Source organism: Odontesthes bonariensis, chromosome 1 (assembly GCF_027942865.1).
Source record: "Odontesthes bonariensis isolate fOdoBon6 chromosome 1, fOdoBon6.hap1, whole genome shotgun sequence".
NCBI classification, from domain to species: Eukaryota; Metazoa; Chordata; class Actinopteri; order Atheriniformes; family Atherinopsidae; genus Odontesthes; species Odontesthes bonariensis.
Genome location: NC_134506.1, coordinates 26,591,059 through 26,608,722, shown reverse-complemented (window position 1 = coordinate 26,608,722; position 17,664 = coordinate 26,591,059). Strand labels below are relative to the sequence as shown.

Below are 17,664 nucleotides of genomic sequence, written 5' to 3'. Positions count from 1 at the left end.
CATCCATTGTTGCAGAACTGCAGTAATTGAAATAATGTAATGTAATTCAATGAAAGGGTGATATAACACAATGCTAAACATGTCTCTCTGAGATTGTGGGTCACGGGTTGTGGCAAATTTTTTGTTTTGTATTTTTGTATTTTTATTCTACATACTGTGAAGTTGTTCAGTCAACAAAATATTAATTCTGCCTTTGTATCTCTTAGATAAAAGTTCAAACAAATTAAGAAATTATATATTTGGGTTTTTGTTGCCTTTTTTAAAACCATGTAATTAAACAGGTCAGGTTAAAAAGGTCTTCTCATTTTACAAAGTTTTCATGATGAAATGTAGATAATATTGTGTGTATCTTTGGCTCAATCAAAAGTCTGTTCGCTAATGATGGGAATCTTCGAGGAACTGAAGTTACCACAACCGCTGCGTTCATAGTTTTCAAAAATGCTTATGGTAAAACTGTAGCACAACTTTAAAAGTTTGGGACATTTCAGAAATCCTTTCCCGTGCTCCAGCTGTAACCTTAAGCGCTCCCATTTGTGTGTATGAGGGAAACAGGAAAATGAGACACCGACAGTGAGAGGTAGAACTATGAAACTGTTCTGTATGTGTGCGGATGATCAAAGCTCATGAATGTGTGAGAGAAAGGGAGCGACTTGCGTCGCATTTTTTGCATTCATTGGTGTGTGTTTGAGAGCGAGGGTGTGAATGATCAAAGAATGTGTGTGTGGAGGCTTTTGATAAGGATGACACCTGAGCCTAGAGCAGCACCACCGGGGGGATTGTGGGTAGATCAAGACGAGACCTCTAGACCTGAGGGTTTGAATGCTACAGCACAACAAAAATCTATCCAAAAAATATCAATCAATATCACTGCACAGAATCGGGAGGAGAGGAAAGAAAGGCGAACATTACTACAATGCTTTAGGAAACAAGAAGAAACAGATAGGGATAGGAGTGGAGTGGGGGGGGGGCAGCTGTCTAGCAAGGAAGCAGAAGTAGTGATTTTTATTTTTGGCACGTGAATTGTTGTCATCGGGCAAGTTCTAATGAGTTGCTTATATTCTCATCAACTTTTACATATGTTAGAGATGAGGCCTCAGAGAGTTTCAGCCTTCTATGCACAATTTCCACAAGACTTTACTTGAGAGACATAGCCTTAAGGTATGTTTAAGGAGATGCTGATAAGATTTAGGCTTTATGATTCTGAAAAACCTTTGCACCACGGTTTCAACAAGCACGGAGGTGATGATCATTAAAGTCTGTCACACAAGGGATCACAGCCAACTCCAGTGGTGCATATGCCGGAGGTGACTGTCAGAGGTACACTTTATTGCATTCAAAATTAGACCAGAAAAGTAGAGGCTAGATGGTGAGAGGAGTAAGGGCAAGTGCAATGTGTGTGTTGGATAAGAAAACACTGACCATTGTGGTTCCAGCTGCTGTTTTGTGTGCAAACAATTGGAGACACTCAAATGTCGGTGACTTCTCCCTGCCAAACTTTCAGTGTGAGTGTCGCACACCAAGATATTGTTAGCTCACAAGGTTTGCTGCTCTCTTGGAGATGTTAAAGATAAATCTGTAGAGCTGTTTTTAGGTCGGTTTCTTTTTTTTTTTGTGATCAAATTTTTATTTAACAAGAATACAAGTTACAACCAAGAAACATGACTCATTAATGACAATAGAGACAGTACAAAAATTGACTGTAACAACTAAATCAAAAAAAAAAAAAAATAAATAAATAATAATAGTGATAGTGTAACCTTGCACTTCAATAAGGTACAAGAAAAACCAAAACAAATGTGCATAAAAATTATATTTAAAAAAAAAAAAAAAAAAAAAAAAAAAAAAAAAAAAAAAGGAAAAGGAAAATGGGCACCACCCCCCCACCCCCCACCCCAACAGCACACTCACAGTGGTACGCTCTCTAGCACCCTATGGAGTATAGATCTGACGTGACACACACGCAAACAAACCCATTCAGGAAAAACAAGGTTAGAGTCTCATTGAGCTTATCTTATAAGTTCTTTCAGTGCGTCAGCTGCTGCACGCCAGTTGTTTATGGAAGCCTCACTAGCGCCATTAATTCTAGCAGTTGACAGTTCTAGATAAATTACATCTAGGAAAGTAAGTGCCCAGTGTCTGATGGTGAGAGAATGGGGAGGTTTCCATCTTAAGGCTATCAACTTCTTGGCAGCTGTTAAGCCAGCTAGTACAGTGCGCTTTTTAAGTTTAGTAATATTAACTTGTGACAGATCAATTAGCAAAAGGACAGGTATGGTCACTGGTATGGTCACTGATACCAATTCAGAAAGCTTGGCTGCTACCTTGGACCAGAACTGTGAAACCGGAGGACAGTTCCACATCATATGCAAAAAAGTGCCAGAGGCCTTCATAGAACATAGGCCACACAAGGGATCAGGTATCAACTTCATACAATGGAGTTTGCGAGGGGTCAAATATGTTCTGTGTACATAGTTAAAGTGGATCTGCTGGTGGTCGGGGTTGCGGGAAGCCTCTCTAATATTTGCCCAGACCTGTGACCAATCAAAATCAGAGTCCAAATTAGGGCAATCATACCTCCATATTCTGTCAAGTGGTAGTTCATTATAGGAGGCCTCCAGGAAGAAATGATAAAGTGCGGATGCTAACCCTCTCTTTTTGATTCGAGTGGCAAGTACTTTGTATAGTGGGTGAATGGGTAATGGTTGTTGTACCGGAGCACCATGCGCCTGTAAAGATGATCTAAGTTGCAGATAGAGGAAGAACGAGTTTGCAGGCAAATTGTGCTTGTCTCTAATATCTTGAAAGGTGCGCAGCCCAGTTTCACTATATACCTTGTCTAAAGTGCGAATATTACTGTTACACCAGGCAGCACAAGAGATCGGTCTCCCTCCGATTAATAGGCCATTGTTGTTAAAGATCGGTGTAAGTGTATGCCACTTACAGGAGATTTTACACTGAAGCTCAGCCGCACGCCATGTCTGAATGAGTTGCGAGACTATTGGACCAAAACGTAATTGGCATTGTTTATTGGACATGTTAGCAAAAAGAACCTCCTGCAAGTTCCAGGGTCTCACACAGTTTTCTTCTAGCCTGCGCCAGGAAACTGAGGCATCAGAGTCACGCCACACAAGTAATGGTCTAAGTACGAATGACCAGAAATAAAACTTAAAGTTTGGTACAGATAAGCCACCACTGGCCACTCCTCTTTGTGTGATGTACAGTTTAAGGCGCGGGCGCTTTCTGTTCCAAATAAATTGAGACACACAAGAATGTATTTTGTTCCAATAATTGACAGGAGGAGAGAGGGGAATCATTGAGCTGATAAAATTAATCCTGGGTAAAATGTTCATTTTGACTATAGAGACACGGGCTCTAAGAGAGTTAGGGAGACTCATCCACCTATCCAAGTCTGCTTTAACTTTATTAAATGTTTTTGAGTAGTTGTGCGTTACAATACGGTTCAAGGACGGAAAAATTTGTATTCCGAGGTATTTAAAATCCTGGACAACTGGGATGCCAACTGGAAATTGCAACCCTTTAGCCGAATCATTAAGGGGGAGTAACGCAGATTTGGTCCAGTTGATCTTAAAACCTGAGAGACAGCTAAATTCTTCACAAATGGACAGTAAGTTCGGTATAGATTGCAGTGGCTTCTCCATAAAGACCAACACGTCATCAGCATACAATGATACGTGGTGATCTGAATCACGAACTGAAATAGGATGCACATTGGGGGACCGACGAATCATCTGAGCTAGTGGCTCGAGAGAAAGTGCAAAAAGTGCCGGTGACAGGGGACAGCCCTGTCGGGACGATCTGGTGACAGGGAACAGCGCAGAGGATAGTTGCCCGGTGAGTACCAGAGCTGAGGGATTTGAATACAGGACCTTTATCATATGAATAAAGTTATTTCCGAAACCCATTTTTCCTAAGACCGCCCACAAAAAGGACCACTCCAGCCTATCAAAGGCTTTCATAGCGTCAAGGGATAGCACTGCAGCTGGTGCTGTTTTATCTACTGCTGCATCTACTATATGGAGAAGTCGTCTGACATTGTCTGCAGCTAGCCTAGACTTTATAAATCCAGTCTGATCACAACTGACTAATGTCGGCATGTGATTCTGAATGCGTCTGGCTAGCACCTTTGCATATATTTTAAGATCTGCGTTTAATAAACTGAGAGGTCTATAACTACTGCAGTCTACAGGGTCCTTATCTTTCTTTAAGAGTAAGGATATTAGAGCTATATTGACATCTCGTGAAAAACTTCCTTTGTCTATAGATGTCATGATCATGTCAAGAAGTAGCGGACTCAGCATGTCCCAGAATTCCACATATACCTCTGGAGGTATTCCATCAAACCCTGGAGATTTGTTTCTTTGCATGTCGAGAGCTGCTGCCTTAAGTTCTTCCAGTGATATGGGTGCGTCCAGATGCGTAGAGTCAGCCACTGCCAATTGTGGTAGATCTAGTTGGTCAAGGAAATTCTGACACTTATCTCTATCCAACTGTATCTCTGATTGGTATAAATTAGAATAATATGTGCGAAAGGTCTCATTCACCTGCTTAGGATCAGTCAGAATTTGGCCTGTTGTTGACCTGACAGAAGGAATGTCAGCAAAGTATTCGTTGGTCCTTATTTTGGAAGCTAATAGATGGCTGGGTCTAGACCCCTGAAAATAGTAACGCTGTCTAGTCCTATGTATCAGGAATTCTGACTGTTGTTTTAAAATATTATTAATTTCCTTTTTAATGATTTCCCGTTGTAATTCAACCTGTTGGGAATAGTTATTTTGTAAAGTCAATTCTATTCTAGCCAAGTCAGCTTCCAAAGCTTGTAATTTGGCTGTTCTATCCTTACGCAGATTTGAGGCAAAACGGATGGCGTTACTTCGTATAAACCCTTTGACTGCATCCCATAAAATCCTGGGGTCATTGACTGAGCCTAAATTAAAGTCCAAAAATTCCTTTAGATGGGACAAAAACTGAGATTTATAATCATCATTTTTTAACAAAGTGGTATTAAAGCGCCACCTAGCAGCACGTTTGGATAAGCAGCCCAAGGTCGCACAGCAAAATACTCCTTTGTGGTCTGATAATGCAATAGGTAGTAAGGCAGCATCATTTATTTTTTGAAAAAGTTGTGGTGAAGTGAAAAGAAAATCTATCCGTGAAAATGATTTATGTCTGGCTGAAAAAAAGGAGTAATCTTTCATGGTTGGATTGAAGGAACGCCATACATCTATCAGGCCAAGGGTCTTGGCCCATGACTGTAAAGCTGCAGTTGCTAGCTGTTGATCTTTGGAGGCGCTCAAGCTAGATCGATCATCTGTATGCCACACCGCATTCATATCTGCCCCCACAATGAGAGAATATTCAGGTAGTTCTAACAACTTCTGCGTAAGCATGTCATAGAAAGTCTTGTCAAATTTGTTTGGAGCGTAAGCAGAAATAACAGCTACCTTCCTCCCATACAATTCCACCTTGGCTACTGCTATCCTTCCTGCGGTGTCCGCCCATACATCCAACACCTTAATATTTAGATTACGTTTACAAACAATAGCTACTCCTTTACTTTTCGTTTCAGCTGAAGAGGAAGCAATTGTGTGGTAAAATCTGTTGGCCATCCGACCAGAGTCTCTGCTTAACAAGTGCGTCTCCTGTAGGAGAGCCAGATCAATTTTCCGCCGACGCAAAAGAGTAAGGACGCTGGTCCTCTTGTGTGGTGTATTTAACCCATCACAATTCCAAACCAAAACGGATAAATCACCCATTACTGCATGCTGAACTCAAAGTTAACGACCATGTACCCAAAGATAAAATATAGAGCCAGCAGTTGTGGTAAACTGACCCATACTGACAGATAGGCGTACAAAATGTAGGTCGGTTTCTTTTGTGTCATGTATTAGTTCTATGTGCTACTAGGAATTTTGAAACTGTCGCTTTGTGTTGAGGAGATCTCCCACTGTGCTCCAGCTCCGCACCTATTAAATGTGGCCATTTAAGTTTGGGTCCTCTCAGGGTTTAGACCAGTGGCATTAACTACTGAAGAGGGTGCAGCAGAGCTTCTATCTTAGTTAAAATATAATCATATCATCATTCTCACAGCTTAATAGTGCCATGGGATGTCTTGCTAACAAGTTGTTGTTTTTTCTGAGCCATCCACTGTCTGCCCTCCACCAATTGTGACATTACTCTTTTTTTCAAAAGATGTTTCATCAGTTTCACATAACAAGTTACAGTATAAGATAACAACTTGAAAAAGAAGTTTATTTTTAATCAGTTCTGTCTTTGAAAACAGATCTGCATACAAGTATGCATTCACAGATAGACATCAAAGGCTTTATGGCTTAAAGCTTTCATATTTTATAAAAAAAAGTGGTGATTGGGGACATGGATATTTCAGAAAACAAAGCAACTTTTGAGCGAAACATAGAAAATATATATATATATTAGAATAACAGATAACACTCTGGCCATCTTGAAAATAATGAAAAAGAGACCCAAATTAAATCCAAGACTTCTATTGCAACATGGAATTTTCCAGTAACTAAAGTAGGAAAGGGGATAAAGCTTTAGACAACAGTGACAATTTTGCTTTTGTTATATTTGTTACTGTCTAATTGTACTATCTGCATTATAGTATTAGTACACAAACGTTTATTGTGCAAGGTGTTAAGCAGAAGCCAGCATTCTGCTTTAAAGGGGATTTCGCATAGGTTGCAGCGGGCGCTGCGCTTTTCTTCCAAACCCAAACGCACGTCCAACCTCAGTGCAGCACAAAGTCGGGTCTGTCTGCTCTGCGTTCAAGTTAAAACAGTTTGGGCACAGCACCCTGTAATAACATGTTGACATGTCCAGTCTAAAGGATTTTGACAGATCTCAACAGATCACCCACCTAGTTCCCTGAAAGTGTCAGTTGTTCCCTATTAAGCTTGAAGACCTTGAAACAGTCGCTGTGCACGGCTCCGGAAAGAGCCTAAACTCTGAGCTCCAGTCTTGCCCTGACGATATTATGAACACACACCATCTTATCTGCTACTTGTCTTGTCTTCCTTAGTAACAGCAATGCCAGGGCTTTTCTCTGACTGCTCGAGAGAGAAATCCTGCGTCCAAGTCTGCAGCTGGAAAAATTTGCTACCTCCCTGATTTATTTTTGGTTAACGTTAAATTGAGTTGATGACAGGACTGGAAGAGCAACATAAGGGATGATACCAAGTTTGCGTACAAATATGTTGGCTTTAGACATCACTCACCTATTTAGTAATTTTTAACCTTAATATATCTGGGTGAATATTTCTGAGAGCCAAGCTCTCTTTTTCAGTGGTGCCACGATCACACTCACAAACCTAGAAGCTGTCCAGCACAAGAACAGTTATCTGCTGAAAGGTTCCGCTGCTGCAGCTGGGGGTTAAGGTCTTTTTCTCATTGATAGTAATTTGGGAGGGTAAAGCGTCACTTCGATTTCTCACTTCTAAATTAAGAAAGCACATATCATAGGTAAGCAGACCTAGACTTTGTGGTGTTATTAGAGTAAAATCACTTGCAAGTATAATTTGAGTATAAACAATTAATCTTTCCTGATGGTGTTTTACTTAAAGGTTCCTTTTTCTGTTTTAAGCCTTAACAACAGCAACCATGTATTTATAATGGGAATATTTACTGGTGCAATTATCTTCCTTCCAGAGAGGGGTATTGCAATCAACAAAATACCAATTTGTGACTCAGAATCTCCTTCTTTTAAACATTTAATTCTTTTTGTGCTTTCTTTTGATTTCTCAAACTGATTTCTCTTCTAATTTTTCTTCATTAAGTGCTGCTTCTGTGTTCACCTTACACCCATGCCCCCACCCATTACCTGCTTAGATGCTTATCAAATTTATCTGAGTAAGGCACAAGGTTCTCCCAGACTGGTATTAAACACGCACGCGAAGAACAAGAAAGAACTTGTTAGTCTGGCCTTTATGTAAGAACATATTTTTACAGCCTGAAGTATTTTTTTTCTTTTTCTGAGAGAGCAAAATGATTGATTCTTTTTAAAAAAAACTTCCAAATTAGAAGTTGAAAATGATTCTTTTCTCTCAACAGCTCCATGTGGAGGACAGTACGGCGGATCTGAAGGTGTTGTTTTGTCACCAAACTATCCTTTAAACTACACCATGAGACAGACATGCTCATATTACATCACTGTGTCCCCACAGTTTGGTAAGTATGACATTCGTGGCATTATTTGTGTCTACAGATCTTTCAGCGTAAATAAAAAAAATAGAAGAATTTAAATCTATATTTTTCTTCTTTTTTTTTTTTTTAAGTGGTGTTCGGTCAGTTTGCAGTTTTCCAGACGGCAATGAATGACTCGGTGGAACTATTTGATGGAGCCAGTGAAAATGCTCGATTGCTCAGCTCCTTGGCTGGGTCACATTCAGGCAAGTCTGTGTGCTAATTCTACCATGAAACACAGTTGAGTGGATTTGATGGGGTTCTACTATAATCAAAGAAACTGTTGTTAGATTGTTCTTTCATTCACTATGACTTTGCATGACATTGTATTTTGGAAAAGGGGCGGTCGGTCAAAGATCCCCCCCACTTTCCTCTTTTTGTGCTCCTGAACTTATCGCTAAAAAGAGGAAAATCATTAAATTGTCTGTGAAACAGCAACTCTTAAGAAACACAGCACTGCTGGTCTTTATTGCAATTTATTTGACAGTGATGTATTTGGTGAACATTCATTAAGAGTTATCTTTACAAGAAGAAATCAGCAGCTGGAAGAGTCTCGGTGGGGCCGTACAATATACAGCACAGAAGCACTTCCCAACACAACTATTTCCATACCATCCATCTTTGCGTCATCCCAGCCTGGTAACAACTTGGCCTTCTGCATAGTAGCATGCCTTGAATGGACTGATATTGACACATGGCAAAATCGGATCACAAAAATGTGGATCGCAGTAAAAAATGAAATATGAAGAAATGTGGTCAACATAAAACCGCTCCTGGCAAAATGAGATGCCATTGCCTTTGATTTTTCCTTTTATGTGAGTTTTGTGTGGCCTGTCCAGGGGGAATTCTGTAGGACTATCCCAGTGGAACTCATATTAAGTTCCCCCTTTGTGAAAATCAGGGCTCTTTTTATGATTTCTCTGAAATTTAAAGCTGTTTGATGAAGGATAAAACTGCAACTGACGGTAAAAGTGTCTTTATGGCATTAAGTATTAAGTACATGCCAGTTTGATTTAAAACAACTTTCAAGAAAAGATATGTAGAAAGATATAACACCATAGAACATTTATGATTACGGCTCCAATCTTGATTGTTGGTTTTGTGGGCACTTTTATATCTAAACAGATAACTTAATCATTGGATAAATGGTGCAGCAAATGAAGCCATATTATTTTGTTGCACACTACCTCACACCTGAATTAGTCCTCGGGAAAGTGATACAATCCCACATTGTATAAAATGGGATGCATGGCCTATTCTTTAAAGTTGATTTGTGTTTAGGTTTTCTTTCTCTTTTAGGCTAAAAAAAAAGAATTAAACAAAGCAGGCTTCATAAAAAAAAATGTTTTTTTTTGTTTTTATGTCACACATACACATACACACGCATCTTGACACAACTAATGATGGTTCTAAATGTCAGCCACAACAGGCCATGTTTTCCTCATTTATCACTATTACTTCCACTGTCTGCGTATGTGTGTGCAAATCTCTGTTTGCATGTGTCTGTTAGCTGGTATATCGGCTACATTATCCCTTCTGCGAGATTCTAATTTAAGTTGAAAAAAAGAGAAATTAAAGAGAATCCCTGCCATAACAGTTAAATGTATGGGAAACTCAGTGTGTGGTGAGTTTTCGAATAGATGGTCTTTTCTGGCGTGTGTTCATATGGAACTCTACATTGTTTCTGTATCTCAAGCATCTGCAATTGAGATAAAAAGAGGGGAAAACATTTTTGACCATTTCCAAAGAGAAGTTTAAGCTGTATTGGCAGTAATATTTATTTATAAGCATGTGTTTGTATTTGTCTATAATTGTCACAGGAGAGACATTGCCACTGGCAACCTCCAATCAGATCATGCTTCGGTTCAATGCTAAGAGTGGCCAGTCAGCCAGAGGCTTTCATTTTGTCTACCAAGGTAACTCTCGGTGTTTGTTTCTGTTTTGCTCTTATTTCTTGCATACTCACACATACAGTTATATTCAGTTCAAGGCAAACATGAAAGTCTTTATGTTTCTGTTTACTTGTCATTTTTGTAGCGGTGCCTCGGACCAGCGACAGTCAATGCAGTTCAGTGCCGGAGCCTCGGTATGGGAGACGACTCGGTTCAGAGTTCTCAGCGGGTTCTGTGGTTCGCTTTGAATGCAGTCCAGGCTATTTATTGAAAGGCTCCAGTGCTATACAGTGCCAGGCTGTGCCAGGCGCCCTTGCACAGTGGAATGCAACAACACCGAGCTGTATAGGTGCGGCAAACAAGACTGAAATGCATGAGGAAATGTGTGGATGTAACAAGCTAATTTGTGCACCTCCTCAAAGCATGTGGAAGATGAATCTCTTAAAATGTCAACACAACATTTCATTTGTGTCAATTGCATATACAAAAATCTAAACAGTTACATCCTTCCTATAGAAAATAATAGGTGAGATTATAATACCACCAAGATGGCAACAACTGCTTTAATGATAACTTAGAAAAAATATATCTGTCATCATGATTGTCCACAAGAATAAAGCACAGATCAATTGGGTTTCTCCATTAATCATTCTTTTTTGTTTTGACCTCAGTTCTAACATACTTCGTATGTGCTGGTGTGAAATCTCTTTGCTGAGAGCTATCTTAAACAGCTTCAACTGTCACATTAATTTTACCATAAATAATATTTGTTCTGCCTGACTCCCCATAGAGGTAATTTGAACTCCATATTGTCTATCTTTGCCAATGCAAAGCTATATTCTAACATTAATACATTATGCCATGAAATGTATATTTTATGTCTTCGTTTTAGTTCCCTGCAGTGGCAATTTGACTGAACGTCGTGGTACAATACTGTCTCCTGGCTATCCTGAACCCTACCCAAACAGTCTCAACTGTCTGTGGAGGATCCATGTCAGTGAAGGGGCTGGAATACAGGTAACACATATGTACACACTTATATGTAAGCAAATTTAATCTTACTAGATTTACACTTATCACAGTGCATGCTCATTGACCCAAAGGCTGTTTTGTTCTTTTATCGTTATTGTCATTGTCTTACTATTTAGATCCAAGTAATGACTTTTGCGACTGAGCACAACTGGGACTCTCTTGAGATCTACGATGGGGGAGACATGACAGCTCCAAAATTAGGGTCTTTCTCTGGTATGGCAACAAGCTCACACATAAACCTGTGTACAGACACCATGTGCACAAGAGTTCTGCGAAGGATGCAAATACACACACGCAAACATGAGCATACACAAGACCTCTGATGAATTGATATGACAGGTCTCAAATTATAGACACACACAAATAGAACATACGTACACTGGAGAGCTATGACGGATGAGTTATAATATGACAAAGTGATATCTATCTTGGATGAAGAATAAAAGTTTAAATAAAAGACGGTATTCTTCCAATGCCAAGCAGTCAGCAATAAGAATATCACAATGAGGTTAAGGATGGAGGAAAAGGAAAGAGGAAAGGCAAAGGAGACAGGCAGGAATAAAGAATGATCTAACCTTTTGCAATTTCCCTGCAGAGTTTCCCCTGTGACCTGCCCCAAGCACATACCTGTCACACAGCTATCACACGTAAAACATACTGCCTATCGGGCAAGACGTGCACACACAGAGGCGCACACACAACTGTGCCCTTCTAAAGAAGGCACACCAGGGAGCTGCCCACTATAACCACGGTGATCTGATGTTGACCACTGAGCAGCTTCACTGGGGCAGATAAGGGTTGCTTCTCATAAGGACTCTAAAATGATTCCCTCTACACTTAATTTCCCAACTGGTCTCTATATTGAAACAAGAGTTACCGTGCAGATCTTGCTTGCTGAAAAAGCAGCACCATTTGATGTTAAAGGAATGTTTCTGCGCGTAAAGTCTCTTGTTGAAAACACAATAAAGTTCCATCTCGTGGTGTGCAGATTCTGATGGTTCCTTTTGGAAACAAAAGCGGGAGGCTTCCCCAGACCTGGATAAAAGCCCAATTCACTCTGAATAGTAATCTCCACCGGCTCAAGCAGGAAACGGCATCGGCTCAGCCTTAATCCAAAATTTGAGAAAGTCTTGATTGAATGCAAAACTGGGTTAGAGCGAGGAGTGAATCTTCAAAAAAATTTTCACCATTTCTCACAACATGGAAAACTTTCAAATGCGAAAACATGTCATCGTTGGGCTTATTCATACAGTAAGTGATGTAGCTACTATATAGATATGCCACATGAAACAATCTAATCATTTAGTTGCATTTTTTAATACTTGTCTTTTATTATCACCATCAACTCAACATGCACCAGTTGAATACTATTGAAATAACCGATTCTACTTTGTGAGGTTTACAAATGAAAAATTAAATCAAATCAAATTTATTTATATAGCACATTTCATGTACAAAAAATTCAAAGTGCTTTACATAAAATAAAAAACATTGCAGCAGGGAGTGGAAGAAGCATTAAAAATACATAAAAGAATATAAAGAGAAACAAATAAAATCATTTAAATGAATTTAAAAACAAGCAACAGTCAAGATAAGTTAAAAGATACCATGCAGTTTTTACAACAAAAACTTGGCGAGGGCTTCTGTGATATTTTTTTTGATTTTTTTTCTGGCTTTTACAGGAACAACGGCTCCTGCCCTCCTCAACTCAACATCCAATCAGCTCCTTCTTCACTTTCAGAGTGACATCAGCGTGGTTGCAGCAGGCTTTCACCTGGAATACAAGAGTAAGATTAAGCTGCCGGGACAAAAACATATACAGAATGGCAAAATGTTGGAAAGGCTTAAAGAAGAAAGTACTCACTGAAAGTAAAACAGCAAAAAGATTTAACATTTTGTCCCTCCTTACCTGGAATGGAGACAAACACACGCACAGCACTGCTGCCAAAACTTCAGCATCAAATAACAAGAGTCAGTGACCTGAACTGGTACTGCCCTAGAGCACACACGCATGCTGAGACCCACACTGAAGCGCACACACACAGAACAAACACCTAGAGGGACGGAAACAGAATCACGGAGGCTCAGACCAACTCAGACTTATACACACAGTGCTTTTTGCTTGCGTCATGAATGCACATAAATCCAATTACAAAGAACGCACACTTGGGCAAATATGCAGACATATACACATATAGGTATAGACACAGATATTAACATCATGCTTTTACACACCTGTCAGAGCATAGTTGTGCTTCTCAGGCCTACGTAGTTATTTTAGCTTAGAATCACTTCTAGATCAATGAGCATGTCCCCTTTTGTGAGAAAATATGAGAGTTTTAGTGTGTATGAACTAGTATTTTTCGGTGGAGATTTCCAGGTGGGTGAACACATTTGTGACTCGATTGTATTTTTGTCAGCTCCTTGTGTGCTGACGTGCTGTCACTAAGAATGAAAACCAGGAGGACCACCAGGAGGCTTTTTCAAATGTAGTTACCTTGTGCTTTGCAACATGACTTTTGTTAACAGGTCCACACTTGGAGTCAAAGTAGTAAAACTGTGTAGTAGAGGATGGAGGAGATAAAAGAGGCAGACAAACCTTCAGCCTCCCACCAGAAGGATCTTAATGCAACTGTTGTTTTTAATGTTACAAGGCTACAGTTTGCAGCATTTTGTTTGCGAATCTAAGAGGTTATGTCCTGTTTATGTAGAAAAGGACAGATTTCATCATTTCTTATAGACGTGTGTGTGTGTGTGTGTGTGTGTGTGTGTATGCGATCCTCAGACAACTAAAGGTCACAAACTGTGTCATTTATCCCCTTTTCATAACAAATATGTGGATTTCTATCTGGAAGTTTATCGACATGAAAATCTATGGATTTCCTACCTTGGGACATCAGTGACATTGTGTCTATTTCAGAGAGTAGAATGTTGTTCCTTATCACAGGCTGTATCTTGTTAATAGTCACTCACTGAGTCCTACAGGACGTGAACCAGGTACACAGGCGTGTAATTTTTTAAGGGGGCATATTAATAATTAGAGAGTGAGCAGCCACACCAAAATATTTTGATCAAGCAATTTTTTCTAAGATGGGCATCTTTGGGTTCAGCTAAAAATGTATTATCCACGCCTCATCTATAATGAATAGCTGTTGCAGATGACAGGTGACACTTTTGCTCTTTTGCTTACCGCTCAATGAGTACCAACACTTTAATTAAAGCAGAATTTGGTCCAAATTTGCCAGAGAGGTTTTTTATGCAGGATGACTCACAACAAAGAAGGTATTTTAACTCTCTTTATTTTTTTTTAAATTAGACTCAACTTTGCAGGGATCTGTCAACCTACCTGATCAGGTGTGGATAAGATCGGAGACAACAAAATAATTTGACCTTGGATAATCACTCATTGTGATCCCCCTTTCAAACAGCTTTGTTTGCTGATTATCGTGAACCAATGTGTTTTCTGTTGAAAGAGGGAAAATAAATTCTCACAGCGGTGAATGATTGTTGTGATGATGTTCTCATCACTTTAAGCTGATAAGGGGCTTTTTTTTTCTAAGGGATATCTCTCTCACTTGCCTAACCTCGCATTATCTTAAACAGAAGTGTAGTAAAGTATACAGTCAGTTAGGCTTAAATGCTGACAGTGTCTGGTTGCTGTCTAGTGGCCCTTGTGGGCTGTTTTGTGGTGCTGTCAGCAGTTTACAGAGCATAACTGCTCTCTCATAGCCAGGGAAAGGGTGAACCGTGTGTTAGCCCAGGGAGAGAGAAAGATGGTCAGCCAAATGGAATAGTTTCATTGATCAGTTGTCATGACAGCCTGCTGATGCTCTGCCTAATATTACACTGTGTGTGTGTGTGTGTGTGTGTGTGTGTGTGTGTGTGTGTGTGTGTGTGTGTGCACAGCGTCATGCAGCTTTACCACTTATACTCCTAAAAAAAGTCACCCTTATTCCCCCTCAGCAAGCACACTCTCATGTAAAAGTCACTCATGCGCACACACTCACAAATGCCATTCAGTGGAGCTATAGGGCACCTGTGTGTGTGCGTGTGTGTGTGTGTGTATGCGGTGGTGTGTGTGAGCACAGTGGGATCACAGCATTTTGCTGGTAGGAAGGTAGATAATGAACCAACAAGACCAGACACACAAGCAAACATGCACAAACATTCACTCCTCTGTCTCCCCTTCCTTCTCCCTCCATCCCTTTTCCATCCATGTGTTTCCATGGTAACGGCTCTGGGGCAGTCTCCTGCGGAAGTTTCCACATAAACAGGAATATACTCCCACCGATGCTATTTGATAAAGGGTCTCCCGCAACCAAACTTATTACGAGCGTGTTTAGCCTTTATTATGTTGGGAGAACATTACTAAAGTCATTCTGTTGCCCTCCCATATTTTCATGCACGTTGTCTTTTTTTCCACAGTGGTCAATTCCAGCGTGAGCTCTTTTGTGTGAGACACTACAACACTTTAATCCTGTGATTGGTTTTTCCATCAAACAAAGTCGATACGTTTCTCATTTTCTCTGTAATTATCTTTTACTTATAATAATAATTGCTGAATGCAGAGGTAAACTGGTGCTTTTTTTGCTGTGATGGTGTATTGCAAATAGAGTATTCAAATAAACAGAAAGGTCCTGTAGTGGCGAAAGAGGAAGACCAAAAAAGTGATAATAAAGTTTCTATTGACAAGTGTGGTAAAAGCAAGGCTGAGAGAGCAAGAGAGGAGTGACTTTGCTTTTATTTTAGCATGCAGTAAAATGACTTTAGTTGACCTTGATAAGTTTGATAATAAAGCAAAAACACTTCAGTCTGCTGTTTAGTTGTGTGGAACTTTAAGAATTGATGATCATGCCAGAATGACTTTTTCTAAGTCGTTTGTTAGGAGTCAGAGACCAGCAATATTTATGAAGAAAGGGTAGCGGTAAAATGAATAATAACAACAACACAGAACATTTTATTATTATTTTTTTTTTCCTCTCTCTTTAATTGTTTTTCTTCTTTTTGTTATAGCGGTTGGTCTTACCACTTGTCCAGAACCAATGATTCCAGCCAATGGCATTAAAACAGGAGACCGATATATGGTCAATGAGGTGGTGGCTTTCAGCTGTGAACCTGGGTACACACTACAGGTATGTGTACACAAATGTGTGTGTGTGTGTGTGTGTGTTACTTGAAAAGTATATATAAACATTAAACAAACTAATTTAGGTTGAAGACATGCCCATTTTTATTTCCAATGAGTAGAAAAAACAATTACCAATCTCAAAAAAATGATGAGATTGTAACTTTTCCTCCAAGTGTTTTTTGTTTGAAAAAGAAAGAAAATGCACTTGAAAGATGAAAATGTACAAACATTCCATGCTGACTTTTTTTTCTACATTGAATTTAGAACACTGTTTAATCACTTTCAGGGTCACTCTCACATTTCCTGCATGCCTGGGACTGTGCGTCGATGGAACTACCCACCACCTCTTTGCATAGGTGCAGAACAAACGCAAACACGCACAACACTGCTGACTGTATTTTGTTAAGAAACATCAATCAAGTGGAGAGGGAAATATCCAAGTTTCATAATTTGAAGCAACATGACAGAAATGTTTAACTAGATTAGAGAACTCTGAAAAATAAAACTTTTGACGCTGTAGGTTACTTTTCCATTTAGTTTCTCAGTCATTTTGCCCTTTGTTCTTTGATGTCTCTGCCAGCTGAATTGTTTAAAGTGACTGTGGCCTCTCACAATACCAATCACATTATTACTGTGATATTTACTCTTCATTTTGACTATGATTTAATTAGTTTATCTCAGGCACTTGAAATTAGATTTGTGGAAGCAAGAAACTTCTTTTCACTGAAGTAGGTGCAGCAATCAATAGGATCAATATGTCTACTGGTTTCAAACAGTACCGGTAGTTGTTCTTTGAAGTGAGAGCCTTAGTCTTCCTTACATCTGCAACAGTGTTGAGGGACCTTGATTCCATTGATGTGCTTGTAAAAGTAAACAATTCAATCCTTGGTGAAAATTCTTAGAGGAGATTTTTAGTTAAACTTAACAAGTTTCCCCATTTGCTTTGTTTTTTTATGTTAATTCCAGTAACAGTACACATTACAGTTATATAATTTGGATCAGTGCATTCCTGTCAAAACGGTAAAAAATTTAAAGCAATGATCTTTATAACGTTCGTATGTTAACAATGTGCTTTCTGTGTATGTGCTGTCAGCTCGTTGTGGCGGGGTCTTGTCTGAGATGAGTGGTGTCATCCTCAGTCCGGGTTTTCCTGGCAACTACCCCGGCAACCTTGACTGCACCTGGCAAATCACCCTGCCAGCTGGATATGGTAAGCCCTGCGTTATGAGACAGAAGAGCTCTCCTTAATAGGAGGTGTCACATAAAGTACATCTGCCGGCATAGTTGGGAAACATAGAGCTTCTTTTTTTAACTCAAAATGTGCAGCAGCTTCCCCATATGTTAACTGCAGGCTGACACATGGTGTGAGCTGTTAAATGACTATAGTAAGTG

The 17,664-nt window shown here is 39.6% G+C and overlaps 1 protein-coding gene across 1 annotated transcript in view; it reads left to right on the top strand.

Moving 5' to 3' along the window:
* The window catches only part of LOC142378168 (CUB and sushi domain-containing protein 1-like), a 445,101-nt gene that overhangs the window by 353,071 nt on the left and 74,366 nt on the right, over positions 1 to 17,664 (top strand). The window contains exons 33-42 of the mRNA XM_075462406.1: positions 8,089 to 8,205; positions 8,313 to 8,426; positions 10,041 to 10,136; positions 10,258 to 10,461; positions 11,005 to 11,129; positions 11,261 to 11,357; positions 12,827 to 12,931; positions 16,158 to 16,276; positions 16,559 to 16,628; positions 17,366 to 17,482. Coding sequence (XP_075318521.1) covers positions 8,089 to 8,205; positions 8,313 to 8,426; positions 10,041 to 10,136; positions 10,258 to 10,461; positions 11,005 to 11,129; positions 11,261 to 11,357; positions 12,827 to 12,931; positions 16,158 to 16,276; positions 16,559 to 16,628; positions 17,366 to 17,482 — 1,164 coding nt within the window. The remainder of the gene's footprint in view (positions 1 to 8,088; positions 8,206 to 8,312; positions 8,427 to 10,040; positions 10,137 to 10,257; positions 10,462 to 11,004; positions 11,130 to 11,260; positions 11,358 to 12,826; positions 12,932 to 16,157; positions 16,277 to 16,558; positions 16,629 to 17,365; positions 17,483 to 17,664) is intronic.